Genomic DNA, 27,209 nt, shown 5'->3' on the forward strand with positions numbered 1-27,209 from the left:
CTGCTGCAGTGGGAAATTAAGTGTGGTGACCAAAGGCGTGATGCGCAAAGGAGTGAGGAAAGGCAAAATGAGCAGAGTGGGGAAGAGGAGTAGCAGAAACCTCCCAGAGCAGATGAGCAGCAGGGCCATCAAAGAAGGACTGGCTTCCTTCTCACATCACCAAGGCCAGTCCCTGGGAACCACAGTTCAGACTTCACATATTTGTAGCAGTAAAGGCTTGATGTTGGCAAGTTTATTTCCCAGACACCTGTTCCCGCAGGTAACAGCAGCCGGAGCAGCTGCTGTGAGTGACTCTGAGGTCATCTCTTTCAAAGGTACCGAGCTGGAAGGATTTGGAGAAGCACAAACCCCAAACCCAGGTTCTTCTCCATGGGGCCCCGGGATCAGTTGGAAAATCTAACCAAAGCAGGAAAAACTGGCGAGCCTGGAGAACGGGGCAGAGTTGGAATAGAAGTCCCCGTTGACTTCAGGCATCCCTGTCTCTCCCACCCTAAGCCAGGAGAAAAGTCCGCTTCCTGCAGACGACCTCAGACCAACCAAGGTGCCCGCCGAGTCTCTACTTGCAGGTCCGGCCCACGATTTCCACCCATCTCTTTCCCCCTGGCGCGGGGCGGCGGCAGGCGGGGTCACCAGATCCCCCTAGCCCGGGCCCCTCCGGGCGCCGGGGACGCTGACGCTTGCGCTCCTCCTCTCTCGCCTCCCCTCCCCATCTCTCCCCTCCTTCTTCGTCCAGTCCCTCCCCCAGCCTCGGCGCAGGGGGGCCGGGCTTGGCTCCGCGAGGCCCGTGCATTCCAGAGAGCCCAGCGAGCTAGAGCAACAAAGGAGCCGGGTCGTCGGCGGGGAGAGCTCGGGGGGCTGCGGCGCGCTGGGGCGAAGGTGGCTCCTGGGCCGCGGGCTGGCGCGGGGGCGGAGCCGGAGCTGCACTCGCACCCCCGGCCCGCGCCTGGCCTTCCTCGCAGGGCTGGGAGTTGGCTTTAATGGTGGCAGAGGGAATGGGGCTGGGGATTGGGGGCCCAGGGGGCTCCCAGGGCTGAAGACAACTTGGATCGCGAGGCGAGAGCTTTGGGAGTCGTGCATCCCGGTCCGGGCCTCCGCAGCCCAACATGGGCCCCAGGTTCCAAAGTTTGCGAAGTTGGGCGCCGAGGGGCCGGGGCGCGTGGAGCGTCCGGAGGGGCCCGGGCCCGGTTTCTCTGGGCGCACAGGTCGCATGAGCCGCCTCCGCGCCCGCAAGGGTCGTGCGTGTGGCCGGTGGGCTCCGAGGGGCGGGCGGGGGCGCCGGGGTTTTTGCTGAGTTGGCGGGGTTGGCCATGGCCGCTGCCCGCCCCGCGCGGGGGCCGGAGCTCCCGCTCCTGGGGCTGCTGCTGCTGCTGCTGGGGGGCCCGAGCCGGGGGGCGTCCTCGAGCGGGAACGCGACCGGGCCTGGGCCGCGGAGCGCGGGCGGGAGCGCTAGGAGGAGCGCGGCGGTGACCGGCCCTCCGCCGCCACTGAGCCACTGCGGCCGGGCTGCCCCCTGCGAGCCGCTGCGCTATAACGTGTGCCTGGGCTCCGTGCTGCCCTACGGGGCCACCTCCACACTGCTGGCCGGGGACTCGGACTCCCAGGAGGAAGCGCACGGCAAGCTCGTGCTCTGGTCGGGTAAGTACTCCGGAGCCGGGTTGGGGGGGCGGGAGGTGCTACGGTAAGACGGGGGCACCCTTGGAAAGAACAGGCTCAGGCCTGAGCCTCGGAGAGGGCGGGGACAGCACCCAGGAGAGTTGGAGGGACAGAGTCCGAAACTTTGGGGGCGGGTTACGTGCAGGATGGGACCCTCGGTCATGGGAAAGGGAGGGCAAGAAAGTTGACGAAGCGGGTCACAAAGGGCCCGAGCTGGTGGGTGAGCAAAGGATGGCGGGGATGAGGGGCCCGTGAGGAGGGGGCTCTAAGCCACGGGAAAAGACATTTTGTAACAAGAGGAGATGCTCCACCTACTCTGGAAGCAGGGTGCCGGGGGATTCAAGGAGGTGTTCAAGACCCTGGGGAAATTGGAGTTGGAGAGGAAAAGGGGAGGGATGACGGTGGAAGAGGTTTAGGCATTTGGAGGGAAGGGTAGGGGGACATGATCAAGTGAAGTTTTGAAGGAAATGAAACCTCCGTAACGATGAGTTATTAGAAGGTGACCAGAAAGTCCTGGAAATCTTGATTTGGGAGACAGGAAAGAAGCCTGGAGAACTGTGATCTTGTCTGACTTTCACAGGAGATTTCATTCAGTTTGTGCATCTGAAAAACGGGCACTCTGACGCATGCAGGAGGTTATGAAGGAATAAGACCTTTCTAACGATTATTTGTGTGTTCTTTGGAAATTTGGTTACCCAGGCTGGTCAGGGCTGTGGAAGGACGCTTAAGTCTGGAGTGTTGAGAGCCTGTGGACACTTCCATGGTGGTTTGAAGTCCCAGAGCCCCCTCACTGGAGTGGCAGAGTCTGAAAAACTGCACACTGAACCCAAATGTCCTTCCTTAGCAGTGTAGAGTATACGCTCTCCCCACCTGTCACTTTTCTAGTTGAGGCCTGGAGGGTGCTGGGGAAGGGAACTGGCCTTATCAGCCCTCACTTCTAGCCAGTGTGATTCTAAAACCGTTCTTGAAAAAGAAAAGAAAACCAGGAGCCAGGAGCAGAACTGGGAGCCTCCCTTTTTTGACAGGGCTGGGGTACCCCATGTCTTAGCTCTGCCCAGGGGGCTGGTGAGGACCGTAATGTAGGGAGTGTATGTAGGCCGCCTGTCATTGACAAGTTCTCAGCCTTTGTCAGATGTTGGACAAGTCCATAAGGTTCCTGGCTTGGTTCAGATGCTGGAGGAGGAACTTGGAGGATGGTATCCATGGTACCCATAAGGTGGAGCTGCATCCTTTGTGGGCATCAGGTTCTAAAGTCAGCACAGCACGTTAGACAGAAACCATGTGTAATCAACAGTGGTTTTGAAAACTCTGCAGACTACTGTAGTGTAAGGTTGATGTGGTTTTGCATATACACTCCTTTTACGACGTTTGCATAAATGTGTTACATGTATACTCATACATAAGAATGGGTATACATAGAAGATAATAATTGCAATTTTAAAGTTACGTTCATGCAAAAGACTGAAAGAATAATAGTAATAAAAAGAACACCAAAGTAAGATTAAGCAAGGTTGCTTTGAGCACCACTTGAGTTTAGGAGCGAGCTGAATGGAAAGTTCAAATCTCTCAGCACTAGAATCTTACCCAGTTCTGAGTTGCTCATGCTGTCAAAGCATAATCTTTCTGTCCCTCTCTTTATTGATTTCGCAGGGACCCATGGTTTAATTTTCCCAAGTTAAATGCATGTTTGATGTTGCCTCCTTGCAGTTACCATCAGATCAAGGAGGAAGGGTATGAACCTCTTTCCAGCCCATACTCTTGAGAGCAGCTGCTGAGCAGACAGAAGTAGTTTCAGCTGGAACATGTATGAGTTAGTACCATCTGCTGGTTGTGCAGGTTGAAATCTCACTGTCTGTGCCTTTTGGCAGGGTAGGGTCCTGCAGAGACACCAGCACTGAGCCCAGCACCATTAGTTCCATTAGTTCACTATGAGTTCTCTGCCACCAACCACCATCACTCAGCTCCTTCCTGTTTCCATATGCGTTCTGGTTGCACTCTTTCTGCTTGGGTCTTGCAAGTGGAGCAGAAACAGGTGTTAGCTTGAGCTGGGTAATGAGTAGGTAGAGTGAACCCGAGCCTTGAGCCTGGTGTGAGAATCACAGCCAGGTCAGCTGGTAGTCTCTGGCAAGTTATTTATTGTGTCCTGAGTTAATCATCTTGATTTTGCATTAGACATGATCAGTGTTACCTGGCTCTTAGGGGTGTTTTTGTGGGTGAAGGATGAAGATGATCTAGGTTGTCTTCATCAGTAAACTCTTGAAGGTAGAGACTGGGTCTTCACTTTTTTCAAAGCCTCCGAGTACACATCCATGCTTCCATTCATGCATTCAGTTATGTATTGAATGTTTGCCGTATGTCACATTCTGGGCATGTAAGGATGAAGAACACAGACATGATCCTCTGTCATCAAGAGGAAGACGGTTGGGCATGGTGCTCACACCTGTAATCTCAGCACTTTGGGAGGCCGAGGTGGGAAGATTGCGCAATCCCAGGAATTTGAGACCAGTCTGAGATCTTGTCTCTAAAAAAAAGAGGAAGACAGACCATTCAACAGGCTTTAGAAATACCTGTGAAAGGGCCGGGCATGGTGGCTCATGCCTGTAATCCCAGCACTTTGGGAGGCCGAGGCGGGTGTATCATGAGGTCAGGAGATTGAGACCATTGTGGCTAACAAGGTGAAACCCCGTCTCTACTAAAAAATACAAAAAAAAAATTAGCCAGGCATGGTGGTGGGCTCCTGTAGTCCCAGCTACTTGAGAGGCTGAGCCAGGAGAATGGTGTGAACTCAGGAGGTGGAGATTGCAGTGAGCTGAGATAGCACCACTGCACTCCAGCCTGGATGACAGAGCGAGACTCCATCTCAAAAAAAAAAAAAAGTAAAGTAAAAAAGAAATACTTGTGAAAGATACTGTAGCATTTTAGGGTGCTGAAAAAGCACAAAGGACCCAAAGAACATCCCCAGAAGAATGACATTTAACCTATAACTTGACACATAAGCAGGAATTGCCTGGCTGAGGGAGAGTTGAGGTGTGAAAATCCAGATAGGAAGAGGAAATAGCATGTACAAAGATGTAGAGGTAGGAGGGCTTGGTGCTTTTAAAGAAAGTATAAGAGTTGCAGTAGAGGGCCGGGCGCGGTGGCTCAAGCCTGTAATCCCAGCACTTTGGGAAGCCGAGACGGGTGGATCACGAGGTCAGGAGATCGAGACCATCCTGGCTAACCCAGTGAAACCCTGTCTCTACTAAAAATTACAAAAAATTAGCCAGGTGAGGTGGTGGGCGCCTGTAGTCCCAGCTCCTCGGGAGGCTGAGCCAGGAGAATGGCGTAAACCTGGGGGGCGGAGCTTGCATTGAGCTGACATCCGGCCACTGCACTCCAGCCTGGGCAACAGAGCGAGACTCTGTCTCAAAAAAAAAAAAAAAAAAAGAGAGTTGCAGTAGAACTGGATCAAAGCGTGTAAGGGGTGGAATTGTAAGAGATCAGACCCAAAGAATTAGAAAATAAAGAGATGTATACCTCATATTAAGTTTGGATGTTATCCAGGGGATGATAAGGAGCCATTGAAAGATTTTAAGGGAGAGAGATGTAATTGTCTTTGCATTTTAGCTGGATCTCTTTAGGTGTGGTGTGAAGAAGCCATAGGAGCAGGGAAAGCCTGGAGCCTGACTTCTTGACCAGGGGATGTCGAAGTAGCCCAAGTAAGAGACGATGGTGGTTGGGACTTGGTAACAGGACAGAGGGAGTAGGCAGATTCCACTGACTTTCAGAGGTAGTGCTCAGAGGGCACTGATGAGTTAGGTGTGGAGCCTCAATGAGCGGGAGGCCTCAGGTTTCAGGCTTGGATGGAAGGTGGTGCCATTCCCTTTCACTAAGATAGAGAATGCTAGAGGAGGAAGAAGTTTAGGCAGGAGGTGTGGCTTTGATTTTGGCCATGTGAATTAGAGATGCTCATTGGACATCTATGTGGAGATTCTTGGCAGATCTGGAAACAGGAATTGCTGGAGAGAGGTGGCTACTGTGTGCTTCCTTGGCCCTGACTACTGGGGCTTTGGAAGGATGCCATTGACTGAGGAAGTTTATAGCTCAGGTTGGTCCAATTTCTAGGTCTGTATAGACCTCAGGTCTTTCCTCTGTCTTTCATCTCTCTGGCCTCAGGCTTCTTCAGTCACTTAGCATCTCTCCCCTTTACAGCTGGAAATGCCTCCTCCCAGGCATTCCAAGCTGACCAGACAAACATAATGTCCAGGCCGTGGTCCACCTTAGGCCAAACCTGGTTTAGTAAGTGGGGCAAAAAAGCAGAGAGGCCTGCAGCTGGCAGTGATGATGGGTCCCTGAGAGCCAGCACGTAGCCTCCTTAACCACTGCTGTGCTCTGTGTGGTACGTAAGTGTGTGGCCCTGTCACCTTGCCCAGGTGCAGGTAAGTAGGAGAGAGACAAAGGCTGGGAGGAATTTCTTGTTTGCCTGTCACACGTTGAATTGAAGGGTGACAGGAAGAATGTTTTTGGTGATGATGGATTATTTTCAGGGACAGATCAGAAAGAATTTCCTTAGAGCTTGTCCCAAACTTGGCTGATGATCAGAGTCAGTTAAAAAGATATATATGGCCAGGTGCGGTGGCTGATGCCTGTAATCCCAACACTTTGGGAGGCCGAGGCGGGTGGATCACAAGGTCAGGAGATTGAGACCATCCTGGCTAACACGGTGAAAAACCCCATCTCTACTAAAAATACAAAAAATTAGCCGGGCGTGGTGGTGGGCGCCTGTAGTCCCAGCTACTCGAGAGGCTGAGGCAGGAGAATGGCGTGAACCCGGGAGGCAGAGCTTGCACCACTGCACTCCAGCCTGGGTGACAGAGCAAGACTCCATCTCAAAAAAAAAAAAAAAAAAAAGGTGTGCATATATATATATGTATGTATGTATGTATGTATGTATAGGCTGGATGCAGTGGCTCACACCTGTAATCTCAGCACTTTGGGAAATTGAGGCGGGAGATTGCTTGAAGCCAGGACTTCGAGACCAGCCTGAGCAACAAAGTGAGACCCGATCTCTAAAAAAAAAAAAAAATTAGCCAGGCATGTTGGCACACAGCTGTGGTTCCAGCTACACTGGAGGCTGAGGCAAAAGGATTGCCTGAACCCAGGAGGTTGAGGCTGCAGTGAGACATGATCACACCAGTGCACTCCAGACTGGGCAACAGAGCAAGACCCTGTCTTAGAAATACATATGTTTATATGTATGTATGTATGTACACACACACACACACGTATAGGGAAAGTATAAAATACAGAAAAACATACATGGGCCTAAGTCTTTTTAAAAAACTTTTTAAAAAATTAATTATTTGAGAAATGGGGTCTTGCTGTGTTGCCCAGGCTGGAGTGCAGTGGCTATTCAGAGGCTAACTGATTGTCTGCATGGTACTTATGGTGCCTGGAATAGCTGGGACTACAGGCATGTGTTCTGTGCCAGCCCAAGTCTTCAATTTTGCTTCAGATCTTTAACTTTTTAAGTGTGAAATATAACATGTATGTAGAAAATTGCATAAAACACAGAGGTACTAAATAACAAATAATTATAAAGTGGCATCTGGGTCAATAACTAGAACATGGTCAGACCCCAGAAGCTCCCTCTGTGTCTTGCTAGTCACATCCTCCTCCGCTTGCTCACATCCTCTCCACTTTTCAGTAATCACTTCCTTTTTTTCTCTATGGTTTTACCTCTTAGTTTTGGAATCCATAAACAGTATATTTCAGCTTTGCATGTTTTTGAACTCTATTCAAATGGAATTTGTATAAAATAATAGCTGTGCATATTATTTCTTGCTTCTTTTACTCTACGTTATTATGTAAGATTCATCCATGTTATTGCAGGTTATTTCTTTTTTGTTTGTTCATTTGTTTGTTTTTCTTTTTTTGAGACAGTCTCGCTCTGTCACCTAGGCTAGAGTGTGGTGGTGCGATCTTGGCTCACTACAACCTCCACCTCCTGGGTTCAAACGATTCTCCTGCCTCTGCCTCCCAAGTAGCTGAGACCATACGTGTGCACCACCATGCCTGGCTAATTTTTGTATTTTTTAGTAGATATGGGGTTTTGCCATGTTGGTCAGGCTGGCCTCAAACTCCTGACTTCAGGTGAGCCACCCCCCTCATACTGCAGCTTATTTCTTCATTGCTGAATAATATTCCATTATATGAGTATACCACCAATTGTTTACCCCTTTTATTGTCATCTCAAGTTTTTGCCCTCTGTGAATAACATTGCTGTGAGTAGTCTTTTATATATATCCTGGTACAACTGGCACAAGTTTCTCCAGGTATATGCTGAAGGAGAATTGCTGGCTAATAATGCACATGCATATTTTTCAAAGTGGTTGTACCAACTTATACTCCCACTAGGTAGTAGAAAGTCAACATTGGTTCACATGATTCCCAACACTTGGTATTATCAGCCTTTTACATTTTTGCCAATCTACTGGCTATGTTGTGGCATATATTTGTGGTTTTAATTTGAACTTCCCTGATTACTAGTAAAGTTAAATGCCTTTTCAAATGCTTACTGGCCATTAGGAGTTCTGCTTTTGGGAAGTGTCTGTTCAAATCTTTGACGTATTTTGCTACAGGGACTATCTGTCATTTTTGTAAGATTTGTAGGAGTTCTTTATATATGCTAGATATGAGTATATAGGATTACAAAGAAAATAAATTATATTGACATAATAGTTACCAAATATAAAAATGCAAGTAGGTGGGCTTATTTATACAATAAATAAGATCTGGTGCAGGTGTAATAACCACTATAATATCAAAGTGATTATTGACATTATTTCGAGATATCTGCAACAAAATATCTGGTTTCCACTTGTGACAAAGCCACAGGTACTATTAACATTATGTGCTGTGGGCCAGGCGTGGTGGCTCATGCCTGTAACCCCAGCACTTTGGTGTGGGAAAAGAAAGAGAGATCAGACTGTTACTGTGTCTATGAAGAACAAAGTAGACATAAGAGACTCCATTTTGTTCTTCTGATGGCAGACTTTACCGTGACAGTGGAAGTGGTATTGTATGTCCAGGCACCGCCGGCCACTATCTTCATGCAGGAACCACAGTGCCCAAAAAAAAAAAAAAAAAAAATTATATACTGTGATGTGTTGCTTACATTCATAATTGGAGGAAGAGCCAAATTTTGGTTAGGTGTAATTTTTTTCCTATTGAAATTAATGGACCTCAATTTTTCCAAGAATCCTTTGTGAACCATAGGGTAAGAATGTTACTTACAGAATATCAGTATCTAGTAGAGAGTCTGAGCTATTCTTGATCACATGTGTGTGTGTGTGTGCACACGTGTGTGTGTTTTAATAGAGACAGGGTCTGACCATATTGTCCACGCTGGTCTTGAACTCCTGGGCTCAAGCGATCCTCCTGCCTTGGCCTCCCAAAATGCTCCTTTGTGTTTTAATATACAAATACTTGGTGATTTTTTACTGGGATTGCATTGACTATATAGATTAACTTGGAAAAAAAAGAGACATCTTTACAATACTGAGTCTTCCAAACATTGAACATTTTTATATTTCTATCTATTTAGATCTTTCATTTTCTCAATATTCTGCACAGATTTAAATGCTTATTATTTGTTAGACATTCCTAGGTACTTGATATTTTTGATGCTGTTGTAAATGATGCCTTTAACATTTATTTCACTTTGTTTGTTGCTGAAATATAAAAATAAAATTGATGCCTTTAACATTTATTTCACTTTGTTGCTGATACATAGAAATAAAATTGATTGTGAATTCAATAAACTTGCTAAATTTATTCTATACACATAGTCATATAATTTGTGAGTAATGAGTTTTGTTTCTTCTTTTCCAAGTCTTATATCTTTATTGCTTTACTCAAGGCTTCCAGTACGTTGTTAAATAGACACAACGTCTTAATTCTTGATTTTTCTGGATCCTAAAAAGAAAGCTTTTCTACCCTTCATCATTAAATTTGATGTTTGATATAGGTTTTTATAGTTAATTACAGTTTATCAGATTAAGAACGTTTTCTCCTATTTCTAATTTGCCAATTATTCTTTTGATCACAGATGGATGTTGAATTTTATCAACTTTTTTTTTTGGAGATAGAGTGTCACTCTGTCACCCAGGCTGGAGTGCAGTGATGCGATCTCAGCTCACTGCAAGCTCTGCCTCCTGGGTTCAAGCGATTCTCCTGCCTCAGTCTCCCAAGTAACTGGGACTACAGGCGTGTGCCACCACGCCCAGCTAATTTTTTGTATTTTTAGTAGAGGTGAGGTTTCACCATGTTAGCCAGGATGGTCTCAATCTCCTGACCTCATGATCCACCCGCCTCGGCCTCCCAAAGTGCTGGGATTACAGGTGGGAGCCACCGCGCCTGGCCGAATTTTATCAACTTTTTTTTGCACCCATTGAGATGATAATATGATTTTTTTTCTCCTTTAACTTGTTAATGTAGTAAATTGCATTGATTGAACTTTCTAATATTAAACCAGCCTTAGAACAGTGGTACTCAACTTGATTCATCATCAGAATCACACAAATAAAAAGTCTTTTTAAAAGTCTAGATCAGCTGGGCGTGGTAGCACCTGTATTCCTGTTTCTCTTTTTGTTTCATATTTTATTAAAAGAAATAAAATAATACAGATAAAGCTGATATCCCCTTTCTTTCTCTTTTCAGTTTCATATCCTTCTTTTCTCTTTGGAAAGCTTCCCCATCCTAGTAATTTGTGTATTTCTTTATTTTGTTTTTAAGCTCAAGTTTTGTTTGTTTTTTCCTTTGTTTGTTTGTTTTGTTTTGTTTTTGTAGAGATGGGGTTTGGCCATATTGCCCAGGTTGGTCTCGAACTCCTGAGCTTAAGTGATCCACCCACCTTGGGCCTCCCAAAAATGCTAGGATTATAGGCGTGAGCCACCATATTCTGCCTTAAGCTTAATTACTTTTAAAAAATAGGTTATAAATGTACATGGCACAGAATTCAAAAGGAACAAGTTAAGTCCTATTTCTGCATCCAGCTACCCATTTTTCCTCTGCAGAAGTAACCACCAACACTGGTTTGTGTGTCCTTTTGGAAATATCTGACATCTGTCTAGATGTAGATGTGCTCTTAGTCTCTCCTCTACCGCCCAACCAGTACCATGCTCTATAGACTGTTCTCCACTCAACTGAGTCCATGTAACATTACAACATTGGACATCATTCCATTTCAATGCACATCCTGTCATGTACCCCATAAGGAGACTTTGGTTAACAATGAACCACATGTGATGGTGTTACCTTAAGATTATAATACCACATTTTTACTGTAGCCTTTCAATGTTTAGATATGTTTAGATACAGGGATACTCACCGTAGTGTTACAGTTGCCTGCAGTATTCAGTATAGCAACATGCTGTACAGGTTTGCAGCCTGGGAGCCGTAGGTTATACCGTATCACCTAGGTGTGCAGTAGGCTCTACCATCCAGGTTTGTGTAAGTGCACTCTATGATGTTCACACAAAGATGACACTGCCTGGTGACACATTTCTTAGAAGATATCCTCATTGTTAAGCAACACGTGACTATAGTTCTACCCTGTAAAGTGTTCTATTATAATGGTGTACGTTATTTTACTTGGTTGGTCTCCTATTGATGGGTATGAATTCAAGCTGTTTCTACTCTTTTGCTATTACAAACAGTGCTGCAATGAATAATCTATATTATCTTTGGGAACATGTGAAGTAGAAGTACTAGTATAAAATTTTGGGACCGGGGGTGGTGGCTCACGCCTGTTATCCCAGCACTTTGGGAGTCCGAGGCAGGCGGATCACCTGAGGTCTGGAGCTCGAGACCAGCCTGACCAACATGGAGAAACCCCGTCTCTACTAAAAATACAAAAAAATTAGCCGGGCATGGTGGCGCATGCCTGTGATCTCAGCTACTCGGGAGGCTGAGGCAGGAGAATCACTTGAACCTGGGAGGCGGAGGTTGCAGTGAGCCGAGATCATCGCGCCATTGCCCTCCAGCCTGGGCAACAAGAGTGAAACTCAGTCTCAAAAAAAAAAAAAAAAAAGGTAGATAATGCCAAAGTGATCTCCACAAGTGTTTACTAATTTTCATTCCTACCAGCAAATATAAAAGTGCCAGTTTCCCCTCATACTCTTTATAGTACAGTCTTTGCTTTGCTTTGCTTTGCTTTCTTTCTTTCTTTTTTTTTTTTTTTTTGAGATAGAGTCTTGTTCTGTCACCCAGGCTGGAGTGCAACGGCGATCTCGCCTCACTGCAACGTCCACCTCCTGGATTCAAGCAATTCTCCTGCCTCAGCCTCCCAAGTAGTTGGGATTGCAGGTGCCTGCCACCACACCTAGCTAGTGTCTATAGTTTTTTAGTAGAGACAGGTTTTCACCACGTTGGCCAGGCTTGTCTCGAACTCCTGACCTCAGGTGATCGACCCGTCTCGGCCTCCCAAACTGTTGGGATTACAGGCACGAGCCACCACGCCCAGCCCTCTTTATGTTTTTAAAGGCCATTAAATGGCCTTGAGCCCAGGAGTTCAAGACCATCCTCAGCAACATGGTGAAACCTTGTCTCTACAGAAAAATACAAAAATTTGCCAGGTGTGGTGGTGTGAGCTGGTAGTCTCTGCTACTCAGGAATTTGAGGTGGGAGGATTAACTGAACCTGGGGAGCTCAAGGCTGCAGTGAGCTGTAATTATGCCACTGCACTCCAGCCTGGGCAACAGTGTGAGACCCCATCTCAAAAAAATAAAAAAATAAAAAAAAAATAAAAACGTAAAGAGATGTTCGACCTCACTCTTTTTTCTTTTTTTTTCTTTTTTTTTTTGAGACGGAGTCTCGCTGTGTTGCCCAGGCTGGAGTGCAGTGGCCAGATCTCAGCTCACTGCAAGCTCCGCCTCCTGGGTTTACGCCATTCTCCTGCCTCAGCCTCCCGAGTAGCTGGGACTACAGGCGCCCGCCACCGCGCCCGGCTAGTTTTTTTGTATTTTTTAGGAGAGATGGGGTTTCACCATGTTAGCCAGGATGGTCTCGATCTCCTGACCTCGTGATCCGCCCGTCTCGGCCTCCCAAAGTGCCGGGATTACAGGCTTGAGCCACTGTGCCCGGCCGACCTCACTCTTAATAATACAAATGTGGAATAAACTACAATGAAATACTCTTTTTTAAAACTTTTATACTTTTTATCACTTAGTGATAAAGATCAAAACATTTGCAAATGTGATCTGTTATTTGTCTTTTGCCTGTGTTTCTATAGAATTATGCAATTTTTACTGATTTGGAGGAGCTCTGTGCATATAAGGAAATTAGCTCTTGTGATAAGCATTGAAAATATATTTTTTGAGTGTCTTTTCTTATGATTTTGTATTGATTTTTCTGAAGTCTTTTGTTTAAATCTTTTATCTCATGGTGTGTAGGTTTTGTGTCATTTCAGAAGGCCTTCTCCACTCCAAGGTTTAAAAAATCATTTCCATCTTTTCTTCTAAAACTTTAATTTTTAGAAAAACAATGTAGTTATTTTTTATCCATCTGGACTTTTATGTAAGAAATGGGGTAAAGATCCACCTTATTTTTTCCCTAGATAATTTCTCAGTTGTCCTTAAAGATTTATTTAATAATTTCTTTTTCCTGGGGAGTTTTATTTTTAAGGTATGAAACCATATTCACGATGAGAGGGAAAAAAAAAACAATCAAATTACCCATTTTTAAAACCTGATTGTTATCACAGATATAAAAAGATTGAGAAAAATTACAGTTTTTTGTTTTTTGTTTGTTTGTTATGAGATGGAGTTTTGTTCTGTTGCCCAGGCTGGAGTGCAGTGGTGCCATCTTGGCTCACTGCAACCTCTGCCTCCCGGGTTCAAGCGGTTCTCCTGCCTCAGCCTCCTGAGTAGCTGGGATTACAGGTGCCCTCCACTACACCCGGCTTATTTTTGTACTTTTAGTAGAGACGGAGTTTCACCATGTTGGCCAGACTGGTCTTGAACTCCTGACCTCATGATCCACCCACCTCGGCCTCCCAAAGTGCTGGGATTACAGACTTGAGCCACCATGCCCGTCGACACAACCTTTTGATTAACTGCCTTATGTTTCTCTAAAGCATTTTACTCCAGAGAGCTCCCCCCATTTTAAATATACTGTGCAATAAAAGTAAATATCCAGTAAAATCCACTTTTTCTTTGTTGAACAGTTCTAAGTTTAGACAAATGCATAGACTTGTGTAACCAGCCACCACATTCAAGATAGAGAACAGTCCTTTCACCCCCATATATTCTCTCATGCTACTATTTTGTAGGCAAACCCTGCCCTCACCCCAATCCCTGGCACCTACTTCTCTGTTTTCTACAAGTACCCATGTGCTGAGAATTTCTGGTGACTGTTTTTAGGGTTTTGTTTTGTTTTGTTTTGTTTTTGAGGCAGAGTCTCATTCTGTTGGCCAGGCTGGAGTGCAGTGGCACCATCTCAGCCCACTGCAACCTCCGCCTCCTAGGTTCAAGTGATTCTCTTGCCCCAGCCTCCCAAGTAGCTGGGATTACAGGCATGTACCACCAGGACTGACTAATTTTTGGATTGTTAGTAGAGACGGGGTTTCACCATGTTGGCCAGGCTGGTGTTGAACTCCTGACCTCAGGTGATCTGCCCGCCTCAGCCTCCCAAAGTGCTGGGATTACAGGTGTGAGCCACGGCGCCTGGCCAACTGGTAACTGAATTGAGTCAAGTGGGAACTGTTGCCTGAGGACATTGCTGCCATTTTTTTTTTTTTTTTTTTTGCGACGGAGTCTCGCTCTGTTGCCCAGGCTGGAGTGCAGTGGCGTGATCTCGGCTCACTGCAAGCTCTGCCTCCCAGGTTCATGCCATTCTCTTGCCTCAGACTCCCAAGTAGCTGGGACTACAGGCACCCGCCACCACGCCCGGCTAATTTTTTGTATTTTTAGTAGAGACGGGGTTTCACTGTGTTAGCTAGGATGGTGTCAATCTCATGACCTCGTGATCCACCCACCTCGGCCTCCCAAAGTGCTGGGATTACAGGCATGAGCCACCACGCCCGGCCAGAGGAGGACATTGCTTCTTAACTGGCAGAAACTTGCTCTGCACCCTGGAATATATTCTGAAAGCTGGGAGCAGTCAGAGGCCTCAAACAAATAATCATAAGAGCTAACATTTCCTGAGCGCTTACTACATAACAGGTACTGCCAAGGGCATTTAAAGTGTTATCTCACTTTTCACAGCAGTTCCATAAGGTAAATCTATCATCCCCATTTTACAGATGAGGCCACTGAGGCCAAAGATAAAGTACTTTGCGCAAGATCATAGAGCCAGGAAAGAGTGGAGCCAAGATTTGGACCCAGGCTAGCCAACTGCTGTGCACATGCTCCTTACCCCTCTACTATATTGCCTTCCCTCCAAAGGAGAGGTTACCTGTCTCTGCCACCCCCAGCCTGGAAATGTGACCAGCACCCACGTTGGCTCTCACATCGTCATATTCTCTCCTAATGCAACTTCTTGCTTGGGAAATAGATATTGCTGAAGCCGGGATGATTCAGGAGGGGCTTCTGTGATGGGCAGGGTGGAGGACTATGCTGGGGAGGGGTGCTGGGAGATCGCCATCTGTTTCTGTCTTGCTGACAGCATTTTTCCCCTCTCCGCACTGGACAGAGCCTCCTCTGTTCCTCTCCATCTGACTTCCTGCTTCCTCCTCTGGCTTTGGAGTGCCTGGCTCCTCTGACTACCTCTTCTTAAGCCCCCATCTCTTCTCTCTCTCACTCCGCTTGGTAAGAGGAACAAGGGTTCTGGGGTCTGGGCAAAGGGAAACATCTCCTGGTTCTAGCAAATGGGCCCCGTGAGGGTTGGGTGCACCCCTGAGAAGGTAAATCCACCCCGGGGAGCTCTACCAGAGGCATTACCACTCCCTAGCAGGGCATCTGGAAGTGGCAGTTATTTTCTTAAAACTCAAATTATAGTAAGCATACAGAATAGCACCCAGATCATGAACTTGATTCCCACAGGGTGAATACACTCCTGTAACCAGTATCAGATCAGGAGATAGAATATTCCCAGCATCCCGTGTAACCAGTACCAGATTAAGAAATAAAACATTCCCAGCAGCCCAGAGGTTCCTCTCCAGGCTCTCTTCTAGTCACCGTCCCTAGAGTAGAGGGCTGGGGTGTTTTTGTTTGTCATAATCACTGCTGGGTTCTACTGGCATTGAGTTGGCAGAGTCTAGGAATCCTAAGTGTCTGCAATGCATGGGACAGTCCTACAGTATAAAGAACTGTCCTGCCCAGATGCACTGTTGAGAAACACTGTACCTGCCAGGTCTGACCAGTGATGGGCTGCAGTGTGGCAAAGGCCTGGGGAACAGGGGTGCAGCTGTGTCTGTGGGTCAGAGTGAGGAAGGGCCTTCACTGCGATTCTGTTGCCACCCTCAGGCCTCCGGAATGCTCCCCGCTGCTGGGCAGTGATCCAGCCCCTGCTGTGTGCCGTATACATGCCCAAGTGTGAGAATGACCGGGTGGAGCTGCCTAGCCGTACCCTCTGCCAGGCCACCAGAGGCCCCTGTGCCATCGTGGAGAGGGAGCGGGGCTGGCCTGACTTCCTGCGCTGCACTCCTGACCGCTTCCCTGAAGGCTGCACGGTGAGTGCTCTGTGAGACAAGGTCCAGGCTCTCTGGGCTGGGCAGGACCGGGTATAGGGCAGGGTCCAGTGGGGAGCAGGGGAGCCCAGAGCTTTGTATCCTGGAGACCTTGAGCCTACAGCCATGGGGTCAGCAAGCCACAAACTCAAACTGCAGTTCACTGGCTGGACCCGTCTATTAGGGATTCTCTATTTATTTATCAATGATCACAGGTTCAGCAAAATGTTTTGAGCACTGGCTGTGTTGGGTATTGTGGTGTTATGGGCATCACAGATGACGGGAGCCTATCAGGAAGTTTCTCATCTATGTTGGGAGTCAAGGCATGAGCATGTGAAACAGCTAGAGCCACCAAGACAGGGGACGTGAGCTAGTTCTGAGTGGTGCAGGAGAGATCTTCAATGAAAATAATAACAGTAATAATTATAGTAATAATACCAATTAGCCCTGTTTACTATATGCCAAATACCATTATAATAAGCTCACGCCTGTAATCCCAGCACTTTGGGAGGCCGAGGCAGGCAGATCACCTGAAGTCAGGAGTTCCAGACCACCCTGGCCAACATGGCAAAACCCCGTCTCTACTAAAAATACAAACATAAGTCTGATGTCATGGCGCCTGTAGTCCCAGCTACTCGGGAGGCTGAGACACGAGAATCGTTTGAACCCGGGAGGCGGAAGTTGCAGTGAGCTGAGATCGTGCCACTGAACTCCAGCCTGGGCTGCAGAGTGAGACTCTGTCTCAAAACAAACAAACAAATAAACAAACTGGCCGGACACAGTGGCTCACGCCTGTAATGCCACGACTTTGGAAGGCTGAGGCAGGTGGATCACTTGATGAGGTCAGAAGTTCAAGACCAGCCTGACCAACAGGGTGAAACTCCATCTCTACTAAAAATACAAAAAATTAGCCGGATGTGGTGGTGGGCACCTGTAATCCCAGCTACTTGGGAGGCTGAGGCAGGAGCATCACTTGAACCTGGGAGGCAGAGGTTGCAGTGAGCTGAGATTGTGCCATTGCACTCCAGCCTGGGCGACAGAGCCAGACTCTGTCTCTCTCTCTCTCTCTCTCTCTCTAAAAAATATATGTTTATTCTTTTAACCCTTAAACCATACCATGAGGTAAGTACTACCATCTTAGAAATGGGGAAACTGGCTGGGCGCCGTGGCTCACGCCTGTAATCCCAGCACTTTGGGAGGCCGAGGCGGGTGGATCATGAGGTCAGGAGTTCAAGAGCAGCCTAGCCAACCTGGTGAAACCCCGTCTCTACTAAAAATACAAAAATTAGCCAGGTGTGGTGTGGGTGCCTGTAGTCCCAGCTACTCGGGAGGCTGAGGCAGGAGAATTGCTTGAACCCGGGAGGCAGAGGTTGCAGTGAGCCGAGATTGCGCCACTGCCCTCCAGGCTGGGTGACAGAGCGAGACTGTCTCAAAAAAAACAAAAAAAAAAAGAGAAAGAAGTGGGGAAACTGAGGTACAGAGAGGCCAAATAATTTGCCAAGCCAGTCCTGGGATTCAGGTCCCAGAAGTGTATCTCCAGTCACCCTGCCATGCTACCTGGATACCTTTCCCTAAATGAGAGGCTCGCTCCTGAGCTGCCTTGACACCATCTTTTCCCATCCCTGGTGCCAGAATGAGGTGCAGAACATCAAGTTCAACAGTTCAGGCCAGTGCGAAGTGCCCTTGGTTCGGACAGACAACCCCAAGAGCTGGTACGAGGACGTGGAGGGCTGCGGCATCCAGTGCCAGAACCCGCTCTTCACCGAGGCTGAGCACCAGGACATGCACAGCTACATCGCGGCCTTTGGGGCCGTCACAGGCCTCTGCACGCTCTTCACCCTGGTCAGCTGCGGGAGGGCATGCCCGGGATGCACTCTGCCTGGAACACGGGAAGAGAGCCAGAGGGAAGGGGGGCAAAGAGGTCTTGGTGGGGGTCCCCAGGGAAGGGTCATGCTCAGAAGGGTCCGGGGCTCAGTTAAGGGTGTCTGTGTCAGCAGAATAACCCTAACCTTGCAGAATGGCCCACTTCTCTCTTCTAGGCCACATTCGTGGCTGACTGGCGGAACTCGAATCGCTACCCTGCTGTTATTCTCTTCTACGTCAATGCGTGCTTCTTTGTGGGCAGCATTGGCTGGCTGGCCCAGTTCATGGATGGTGCCCGCCGGGAGATCGTCTGCCGTGCAGATGGCACCATGAGGCTTGGGGAGCCCACGTAGGTGTCTTGGGGACCCAGGGGTGAAGGTGCAGGGAGGAAGGCTGAAGTGTGCGTTTACTCCAAAAGGGGCAGGTGCATGTAAACCCGAGATCCAGAGCAGGATCTGGCTCTGCCTTACTGCATACTGCATGCAAGGTGTCCAGTGTTAGGATCTTAGTTTCAGAATCAGGACCTTCGTGGTTTGCATCTGCTCAAAGGGGTGGCTCCTAGAGCCTCCTCAGATCTGATCTGGGTCCTGTCTGCAAGCCCTGACTTCTGGGAACCTCCAGACCTCAGCAGCCGAGGGTCTGGGCACAGGGTGGGGAGACCAGGTGGAGGGAGTACGGAGTGACCACCTCAAGTGACACCTCACCTCTCTGCACAGCTCCAATGAGACTCTGTCCTGCGTCATCATCTTTGTCATCGTGTACTATGCCCTGATGGCTGGCGTGGTTTGGTTTGTGGTTCTCACCTATGCCTGGCACACTTCCTTCAAAGCCCTAGGCACCACCTACCAGCCTCTCTCGGGCAAGACCTCCTACTTCCACCTGCTCACTTGGTCACTCCCCTTTGTCCTCACTGTGGCAATCCTTGCTGTGGCGCAGGTATAGTGACTGGTAGGGACGGGAGTTCTGGATAGGGTGAGTTTGAGGGAGGGGGCCAGTAACCCACCTTCCCTCCCGCCCCTTCCTGCCGCAGGTGGATGGGGACTCTGTGAGTGGCATCTGTTTTGTGGGCTACAAGAACTACCGATACCGTGCGGGCTTCGTGCTGGCCCCAATCGGCCTGGTGCTCATCGTGGGAGGCTACTTCCTCATCCGAGGTGAGTGAAGACCAGACCAGGACCAGCTGGGTAACAAGATGTGCTGGGCACTTGCTGTGTGTGATCGGGAGCCGGGAGCTGCCAACACAGCTGCCCCCATGCTGAGACCCCAGCTAGTTGCTACAGGGCCTTTGCACAGAGTAGAAGGTGACCCTCTAGGCAGACGAAACACTGTGGGCACTTCTTGCGGGACACCTTTGTGCTGGCCAGAAAAATCCATCCCTCTCTCCAGGGCCTTGGCCCAGGGCTCACAGCTTGTTTTTGTTGTTGTTGTTGTTTATTTTTGTTTTTGAGATAGAGTCTGGCTCTGTTGCCCAGGCTGGAGTGCAGCGGCACAATCTTGGCTCACTGCAACCTTTGCCTCCTGGGTTCAAGCTATTCTCCTGCCTCAGCCTCCCCCGTAGCCGAAATTACAGGCATGCACCACCATATCTGGTTTTTGTATTTTTAGTAGAGACGGGGTTTCACCATGTTGGCCAGGCTGGTCTTGAACTCCTGACCTAAAGTGATCCACCCACCTCGGCCTCCCAAAGTGCCGGGATTATAGGCGTGAGTCACCGTGCCCAGCCTCACAGCTTGTTAGGTGGAGTTGGGCCAGGATCCAGCCCCAGTCAGCTCCTGGCCAGTGCACTTGTGTGATGAACACCCTGAGTAATCTACTCTGCCCATTTGGCCCAACCTGGATCCTTTGGTTATCCGTGTGCACATTATTAAATTAATGATATGTACTGTCAATCTTCTGGAGCTTGGTTTTCATCTTCTTTCTGCCCCCAGCACACACAGCTCTCAGCATGCATGGAATTAGTGGTCCCTGACTTTCCTGTCTCGGGCTGCCGTCCCACAGTAAGCCTCAGCATCTATTTAGCTCATTGTTGTTGGGTTTCCTTTGTGAACCTCAGTTTCCTCACCCTGAACTGCCAGTCTTCTGTTCAGTCACCTCTTTCCCCTCTTTTTGGCATAGTGTCTGGGCCTCTGATTTGTGCTTCGTTATCATGCTGTCTTGGTGTGGTAATCACTAGCCACATGTGTTGAAACTAGTCCAGGCTGAGTGCAGCAAGCTCACTCCTGTAATCCCCGTACTTTGGGAGGCTGAGACGGACGGATCATTTGAGCTTAGGAGTTCAAGACCAGCCTGAACAACATAGTGAGACCCCATTTCTACAAAAAATACAAAAGTTGCCTGGGCAGGGTGGCACATGCCTGTGGTCCCAGCTATGTGAGAGGCTGAGGTGAGAGGCTTGCTTGAGCCCAGGAGGTTGAGGCTGCAGTAAGTCATGATCATGCCACTGCACTCTAGCCTGGGTGATAGAGTGAGACCCTGTCTCAAAGAAAACAAGACAACAACTAAAAGAAACAAGTCCAAATTGAGGTGTATTGTAAAATGTGAAATACACACTGTATTAAAAAAAAAACTTAGCAGGAAAAAAATGTAAAATATCTCATTAATAATGTGTTGCATGGATTATGTGTTGAAATGATTTTTATTTTGAATATATTGGGTTTGTAAAATATATTGATACTAGTTTTGCTTGTTTCTTCTAACTTCTTTTAAGTGGCCACTAGAAAATTGCCATATGTATGTGGATCACATATTTCTATGGGAAGGCCGGCATGGTGGCTCACACCTGTAATCCCAGCACTTTGGGAGTCCGAGGTGGGCAGATCACCTGAGTTCAGGAGTTCAAGACCATCCTGGCCAACATGGTGAAACCCCATCTTTACAAAAAATACAAAAATTAGCCAGCATGATGGCGGGTGCCTGTGATTCCAGGTGCTTGGGAGGCTGAGGCAGGAGAATTGCTTGAACCTGGGAGGCGGAGTTTGCAATGAGCTGAGATCGCACCATTGCACTCCAGCCTGGGAGACAGGGTTCCGTCTAAAAAAAAAAAAACAACAACTATATTGGATAGCGCTGTTCTTGAGTTTGTTTTATGCCTTTTCCATCATAACAGCTTTGATCTGCCCCCTTCCTCAGGGGCAGCTAGGCCACGACCGAGGTTTCCTCTTCTTGTGTCTGTCTAGGCTCTGCCCTGGTCTTCCCAGTCCCTGGTAGACCTGCCACCAACTTCTCACCATTTCTCCAGTGTCTCTAGCTCCCCAGGCTTTCAGTCAGCACAGGGGTAATCAGACTTGGGACTCCAGAGCCTTAGGACCCTCCTCCCACTCACCCATCCTTCCCAGCAGGGCAGCCTCACCCCTGCTAATGTCTGAGGTCCCCCTTCTGTTCAGGAGTCATGACTCTGTTCTCCATCAAGAGCAACCACCCGGGGCTGCTGAGTGAGAAGGCTGCCAGCAAGATCAATGAGACCATGCTGCGCCTAGGTGAGTGGCCCCAGGACTTCAGTCTGAGGTCCTGGCCAGTCCAACACTGCACCCTCCTGGGGCTATGTGACCAGCAGGATGCAGTAAGTCAGTGGGACAAGTTAGCCATGGGGACAAGGACAAGGGGTGTGTGTAGGTAGTAGTGGTAGTGGCAGCTCAGAAGAAGGGGGCCTACTCGGGGGGAAGAATTCAAGTTCATGCCGGGACTGGTTCCTCCTGCCCACTACATCCCACGTGGGCCCTCCCACGGCTGCCTCAAGTGCCCTTCTTTATTTTAGAGGAAGCAGTTCTTGAACTGAGCCCAGGATGAGTTCACCCCAGCCCGAGCGGTCTTTGAGGCCTCAGTGGGGCAGACTCCCTCCTCCCCACTGCTGCTGCGGGACTGGGCTTGGTAACGTCCTGTCCTGCCCCTGTCCTCCACAGGCATTTTTGGCTTCCTGGCCTTTGGCTTTGTGCTCATTACCTTCAGCTGCCACTTCTACGACTTCTTCAACCAGGCTGAGTGGGAGCGCAGCTTCCGGGACTATGTGCTGTGAGTGAGGGGCATGGAGGCGGCAGTGTTGGGAGCCGGAGCCAAGGCCATAGGACACCCACTGGGCAGCAGGGATTTGCCAAGTCCCTGTTGCATCCAGCAGATTCAACTGATGGTGTCTGGGTGCATAAGGCATCAGTCTCTGCAGTTTCTCAAACATGGCAAACAACCTTTGCATCCTTTCTCACCTCTGCCCTTCCCTCTCCACCCCCTTGGTTGCCCGGCTGGTGCATGTGTGACTATTAAGCAGCCAGTTCAGCTTCGTGACTGACACGAAGTTGCCCTCTAATTCTGCGTGCTCTCCCGCAGAGCCTGCTGTAGATCCCGGCACAGGACTAGTTACCTCTCTATGATCGGTTAATGACCTGTCAGTGTCGGCTAGTTTTGCCTGTGCTTTTTTGTGTCATAATGAGGATGGATTGGAGAGAGTAAGACATCTCTACTGCGGAGAGAAGCGCAGTGCCCACTGTTACAAGGACAGCCGCTAAAATGGATGCTAGTCCAAGTCCTGACTGTGTCAGGCTCTTCCTTAAAGGTTCTGGCCTCCAGTCTGGGATACTTTAAACCACAATGATGCCTCAGCCTCTGCCCCAGAGATTTGATTTAATTGTCTGGGGCGGGACCCAGACGTCAGTAGCTATTAAAAGCTCCCCAGTTGATTCTAATGAGCACCCAGGGTTGAGATCAGCGCTGTGGGGCTTAGCCCTTTCTAAAGTTTTTGGGTTGATTGTCTGAGTCTACCCAGTAGACTCAGAAAACCCCACCTGTAGTTCCAGCTACTTGGGAGGCTGAAGCAGGAGATTGCCTGAGCCCAGGAATTGCAAGCTGCGGTGGGTTGTGATCGTGCCACCGCACTCTAGCCTGGGTGACAGAGCAAGACCCTGTCTCAAAAAAAGAGAGAGAGAAAAAAGGAAAGCCTCACCTGTCTACATCCCCTCACTATAGGTGTCAGGCCAATGTGACCATCGGACTGCCCACCAAGAAGCCCATCCCTGACTGTGAGATCAAGAATCGCCCGAGCCTTCTGGTGGAGAAGATCAACCTGTTTGCCATGTTTGGAACTGGCATCGCCATGAGCACCTGGGTCTGGACCAAGGCCACGCTGCTCATCTGGAGGCGCACCTGGTGCAGGTGGGCGCGGCAGCCAGCCCCTCCTGCCCTGCCCACCTCACCCTCAGCCTTGGGACCCCATCTTTAGGTTTTGTCGGGTCCTGCTTCTAGCGCAGCCTTGGTCAGTGGTTCACCACTGCCCCCTGGTGGCACCTCCTGTCCTTGAGTGGCCCAATGCCTGGGCCTGGGCCAAGTGCAGAGCCAGCTGTCATCATCTCTTAAGAGTGGAGTGGGCCGGGCGCGGTGGCTCAAGCCTGTAATCCCAGCACTTTGGGAGGCCGAGACGGGCGGATCACAAGGTCAGGAGATCGAGACCATCCTGGCTAACCCGGTGAAACCCCGTCTCTACTAAAAAATACAAAAAATTAGCCGGGCATGGTGGCGGGCGCCTGTAGTCCCAGCTACTCTGGAGGCTGAGGCAGGAGAATGGCGTGAACCCGGGAGGCGGAGCTTGCAGTGAGCTGAGATCCGGCCACTGCACTCCAGCCTGGGCGACAGAGCGAGACTCTGTCTCAAAAAAAAAAAAAAAAAGAGTGGAGTGATTGGAGGGCTGGGCACACAGGAGCTCTGTATTCTGGCCGCACTTCTTTGCAGAGAAGGCCTCTACTCCTGAGTCTTTGAAGGACTTGAGGCCCTTGGGAGCCTCCTTCTCTGGAAAGAATGGCATCGCTGGCCCTTCCCAAGATTTGATGGGAAGCGGCTGTTTCTTCACACTCCTTCCCTATCCCTTCTACTCTCAGGTTGACTGGGCAGAGTGACGATGAGCCCAAGCGGATCAAGAAGAGCAAGATGATTGCCAAGGCCTTCTCCAAGCGGCACGAGCTCCTGCAGAACCCAGGCCAGGAGCTGTCCTTCAGCATGCACACTGTGTCCCACGATGGGCCTGTGGGTGAGCCTCGCCCCTCCTCCACCTGAGCCTCCTGGCCCTGTACTGCCCATGTGCTATTCTCTCCCAGCCTGCTGGGGGCACACAGATTACTTGGAAGACTGACTGTGTGGAGCAAGGCACTCTCTCTGTCACTCACACACCCATTCTTCCCCAGGCCCCTCCCACCCTCTGGGGGGCTTCCCGTCTCTGTTTCTGCCCCTGGGTCTGCTTGCCAGTGCTTAGGTTCCAAGAAGACTCCCCTCCCTCTCCCTTCTCCTAAATTCTGCAGTTGCTATCCTTGGGCAAGAGTAAGTCAGGGTTCCAAGAACTGGATTTCTGGCCTCCAGTTAGGCCCTTTGGGGACCTGAGGCCCTTCTCTTCAGATTCTGAAGGGGTAGAGATCACCGTGGTTACAGGGTGAGCTTTCTCTGGTGAGCAGGAGGGACTGGCTGTGGGAAGATGAATGGCACTGAGTATGGGAGGCACTGCCAGGGACTGGGGAGTCACTATTCCTTCTCCTTTCCTTCCTTCTATTCCCACAGCGGGCTTGGCCTTTGATCTCAATGAGCCCTCAGCTGATGTCTCCTCTGCCTGGGCCCAGCATGTCACCAAGATGGTGGCTCGGAGAGGAGCCATACTGCCCCAGGATATTTCTGTCACCCCTGTGGCAACTCCAGGTATGAGGGTTCAGGCTGCTGGAGGAAGATGGAGGGGCACAGAGGCTGGGGGCTTCTGGGACTGGAGTACAGGGGCTGTCAAAGGAGGAGGAAGAGGAAGGAAAGGCGCCAGAGGATCTGAAAGGTGGGGCTGAGGCTCTAAGAGTCTAGAGGCCTGGGCCCCAGAACTAACAGGGTAAGGGCTCCCAGGAGAGTGGGGGTGGCATGGACAGAGCCAGGGCCCCAGGCTCATGTTTTCTCTGCTCCTGTCAGTGCCCCCAGAGGAACAAGCCAACCTGTGGCTGGTTGAGGCAGAGATCTCCCCAGAACTGCAGAAGCGCCTGGGCCGGAAGAAGAAGAGGAGGAAGAGGAAGAAGGAGGTGTGCCCGCTGGCGCCGCCCCCTGAGCTTCACCCCCCTGCCCCTGCGCCCAGTACCATTCCTCGACTGCCTCAGCTGCCCCGGCAGAAATGCCTGGTGGCTGCAGGTGCCTGGGGAGCTGGGGACTCTTGCCGACAGGGAGCATGGACCCTGGTTTCCAACCCATTCTGCCCAGAGCCCAGTCCCCCTCAGGATCCATTTCTGCCTAGTGCACCAGCCCCCACGGCCTGGGCTCACGGCCGCCGACAGGGCCTGGGGCCCATTCACTCCCGCACCAACCTGATGGAGGCAGAACTCATGGATGCAGACTCGGACTTCTGAGCCTGCAGAGCAGGACCTAGGACAGGAAAGAGAGGAACCAATACCTTCAAGGCTCTTCTTCCTCACCGAGCGTGCTTCCCTAGGATCCCGTCTTCCAGAGAACCTGTGGGCTGACTGCCCTCCCAGGAGAGTTCTGGATGTCTGGCTCAAAGCAGCAGGACTGTGGTAAAGAGCCTAACATCTCCACGGGGAGGCCTCACCCCAGGGACAGGGCCTGGAGCTCAGGGTCCTTGTTTCTGCCCCACCAGCTGCAGCCTGGTTGGCAGCATCTGCTCCATCGGGGCAGGGGGTATGCAGAGCTTGCGGTGGGGCAGGAATGGTGGAGGCAGAGGTGACAGTTCCCAGAGTGGGCTGTGGTAGCCAGGGAGGCAGCCTAGCCCACGTCTGGCCGATGAGGGCTGGCTGCCGTTTTCTGGGCTGATGGGTGCCCTTTCCTGGCAATCTCAGTCCAAAAGTGTTAATTTTTTCATTAGTCCTTTGTCTAAGTAGGGCCAGGGCTCCCTCTTCCTCTCCCAGGTGTTTGTGGGGCTGGAAGGGCCTGCTCCCATAGGGGCCATGTCGCCTCTTAATAGTTGGCCCTACCCCAAACCCATCTTTTGTTCTCCTGTATCCTCCTTCCCTTGTTCCACTTCAGTTCAATTTCAGAGGTGCCAACCTCTTCGCATTTCTTTTTTTTTGATGAGGACCCAGAGCTGCTGCACACACTCACCTCCAACCCCCTCCCCTCACTGCTGGGCCCCGTCTCCACGGGAGAGACTGGTTCAGCTCTAGGGCCTCAGCCTGGAGTGGGATAGGAGAGGAGAGTAATGGGGCCTCCGAAATATGTGTCATCTCTTCCTCACACCCATTCAGTGGGGGATGGGTCCTCTAGACTTGAGGGGCTGCCCTGGGAAGCTGCTGTAGCTTCAGCCAGGCAAGAAAGCTTCCTTCAACCTGCATAGCCGGTGGGTGAGATTCCCACCTTCCATAGCCTCCAACCATGTTCCCAAGGCCCCACTTTCAAGAATCAGACAGCAGGAAGCCATAGATGCTGGCTGGGTTCCAGGTTATGGGGAGAAGAAATACAGTCAATAAAAGGTTTTTGTATAAACTCTTTGTGTGTTTTTTGTTTTGTTTGTTTTTTGTTTTTGAGACGGAGTCTCGCTCTGTCGCCCAGGCTGGAGTGCAGTGGCGCATCTCTACTCACTGCAAGCTCCGTCTCCCGGGTTCACGCCATTCTCCTGCCTCAGCCTCCCAAGTAGCTGGGACTACAGGTGCCTGCCACCACCCCTGGCTGATTTTTTGTATTTTTTTAGTAGAGACGGGGTTTCACCATGTTAGCCAGGATGGTCTTGATCTCCTGACCTCGTGATCTGCCCGCCTCGGCTTCCCAAAGTGCTGGGATTACAGGTGTGAGCCACTGCGCCCGGCCTTTTTTTTTTGAGATAAAAGTCTCACTCTACCCCCAGGCTAGAGTACAGCGGTGTGATATTGGCTCGCTGCAACCTCTGTCTCCTGGGTTGAAGCAATTCTCCTGCCTCAGCCTCCTGAGTAGCTGGGATTACAGGTGCCTGCCACCACACCCAACTAATTTTCTTATTTTTAGTAGAGAAGGGGTTTCACCATGTTGGCCAGGCTGGTCTCGAACTCCTGACCTCAAGTAATCCGCCCTTCTCGGGCTCCAAAGGGCCGGAATTACAGGCGTGAGCCACCGCGCCCAGCTA

General features: G+C 49.9%; 1 protein-coding gene across 1 annotated transcript; it reads left to right on the forward strand.

Moving 5' to 3' along the window:
- The first annotated feature begins 1,027 nt into the window (after nt 1–1,027).
- Nucleotides 1,028–26,596, forward strand: SMO (smoothened, frizzled class receptor). Its single transcript, XM_025380568.1, has 12 exons — nt 1,028–1,635; nt 16,098–16,303; nt 17,933–18,142; nt 18,340–18,512; nt 18,880–19,099; nt 19,194–19,317; nt 21,547–21,639; nt 22,063–22,171; nt 23,117–23,302; nt 24,022–24,170; nt 24,692–24,826; nt 25,079–26,596. Exons 1-12 carry the CDS (start codon nt 1,308–1,310, stop codon nt 25,504–25,506), a joined length of 2,361 nt encoding a protein of 786 aa, XP_025236353.1. The 5' UTR covers nt 1,028–1,307; the 3' UTR covers nt 25,507–26,596.
- Nucleotides 26,597–27,209: the final 613 nt, after the last annotated feature.

The sequence above is a fragment of the Theropithecus gelada genome, chromosome 3, assembly GCF_003255815.1.
Source record: "Theropithecus gelada isolate Dixy chromosome 3, Tgel_1.0, whole genome shotgun sequence".
Taxonomy (NCBI): domain Eukaryota; kingdom Metazoa; phylum Chordata; class Mammalia; order Primates; family Cercopithecidae; genus Theropithecus; species Theropithecus gelada.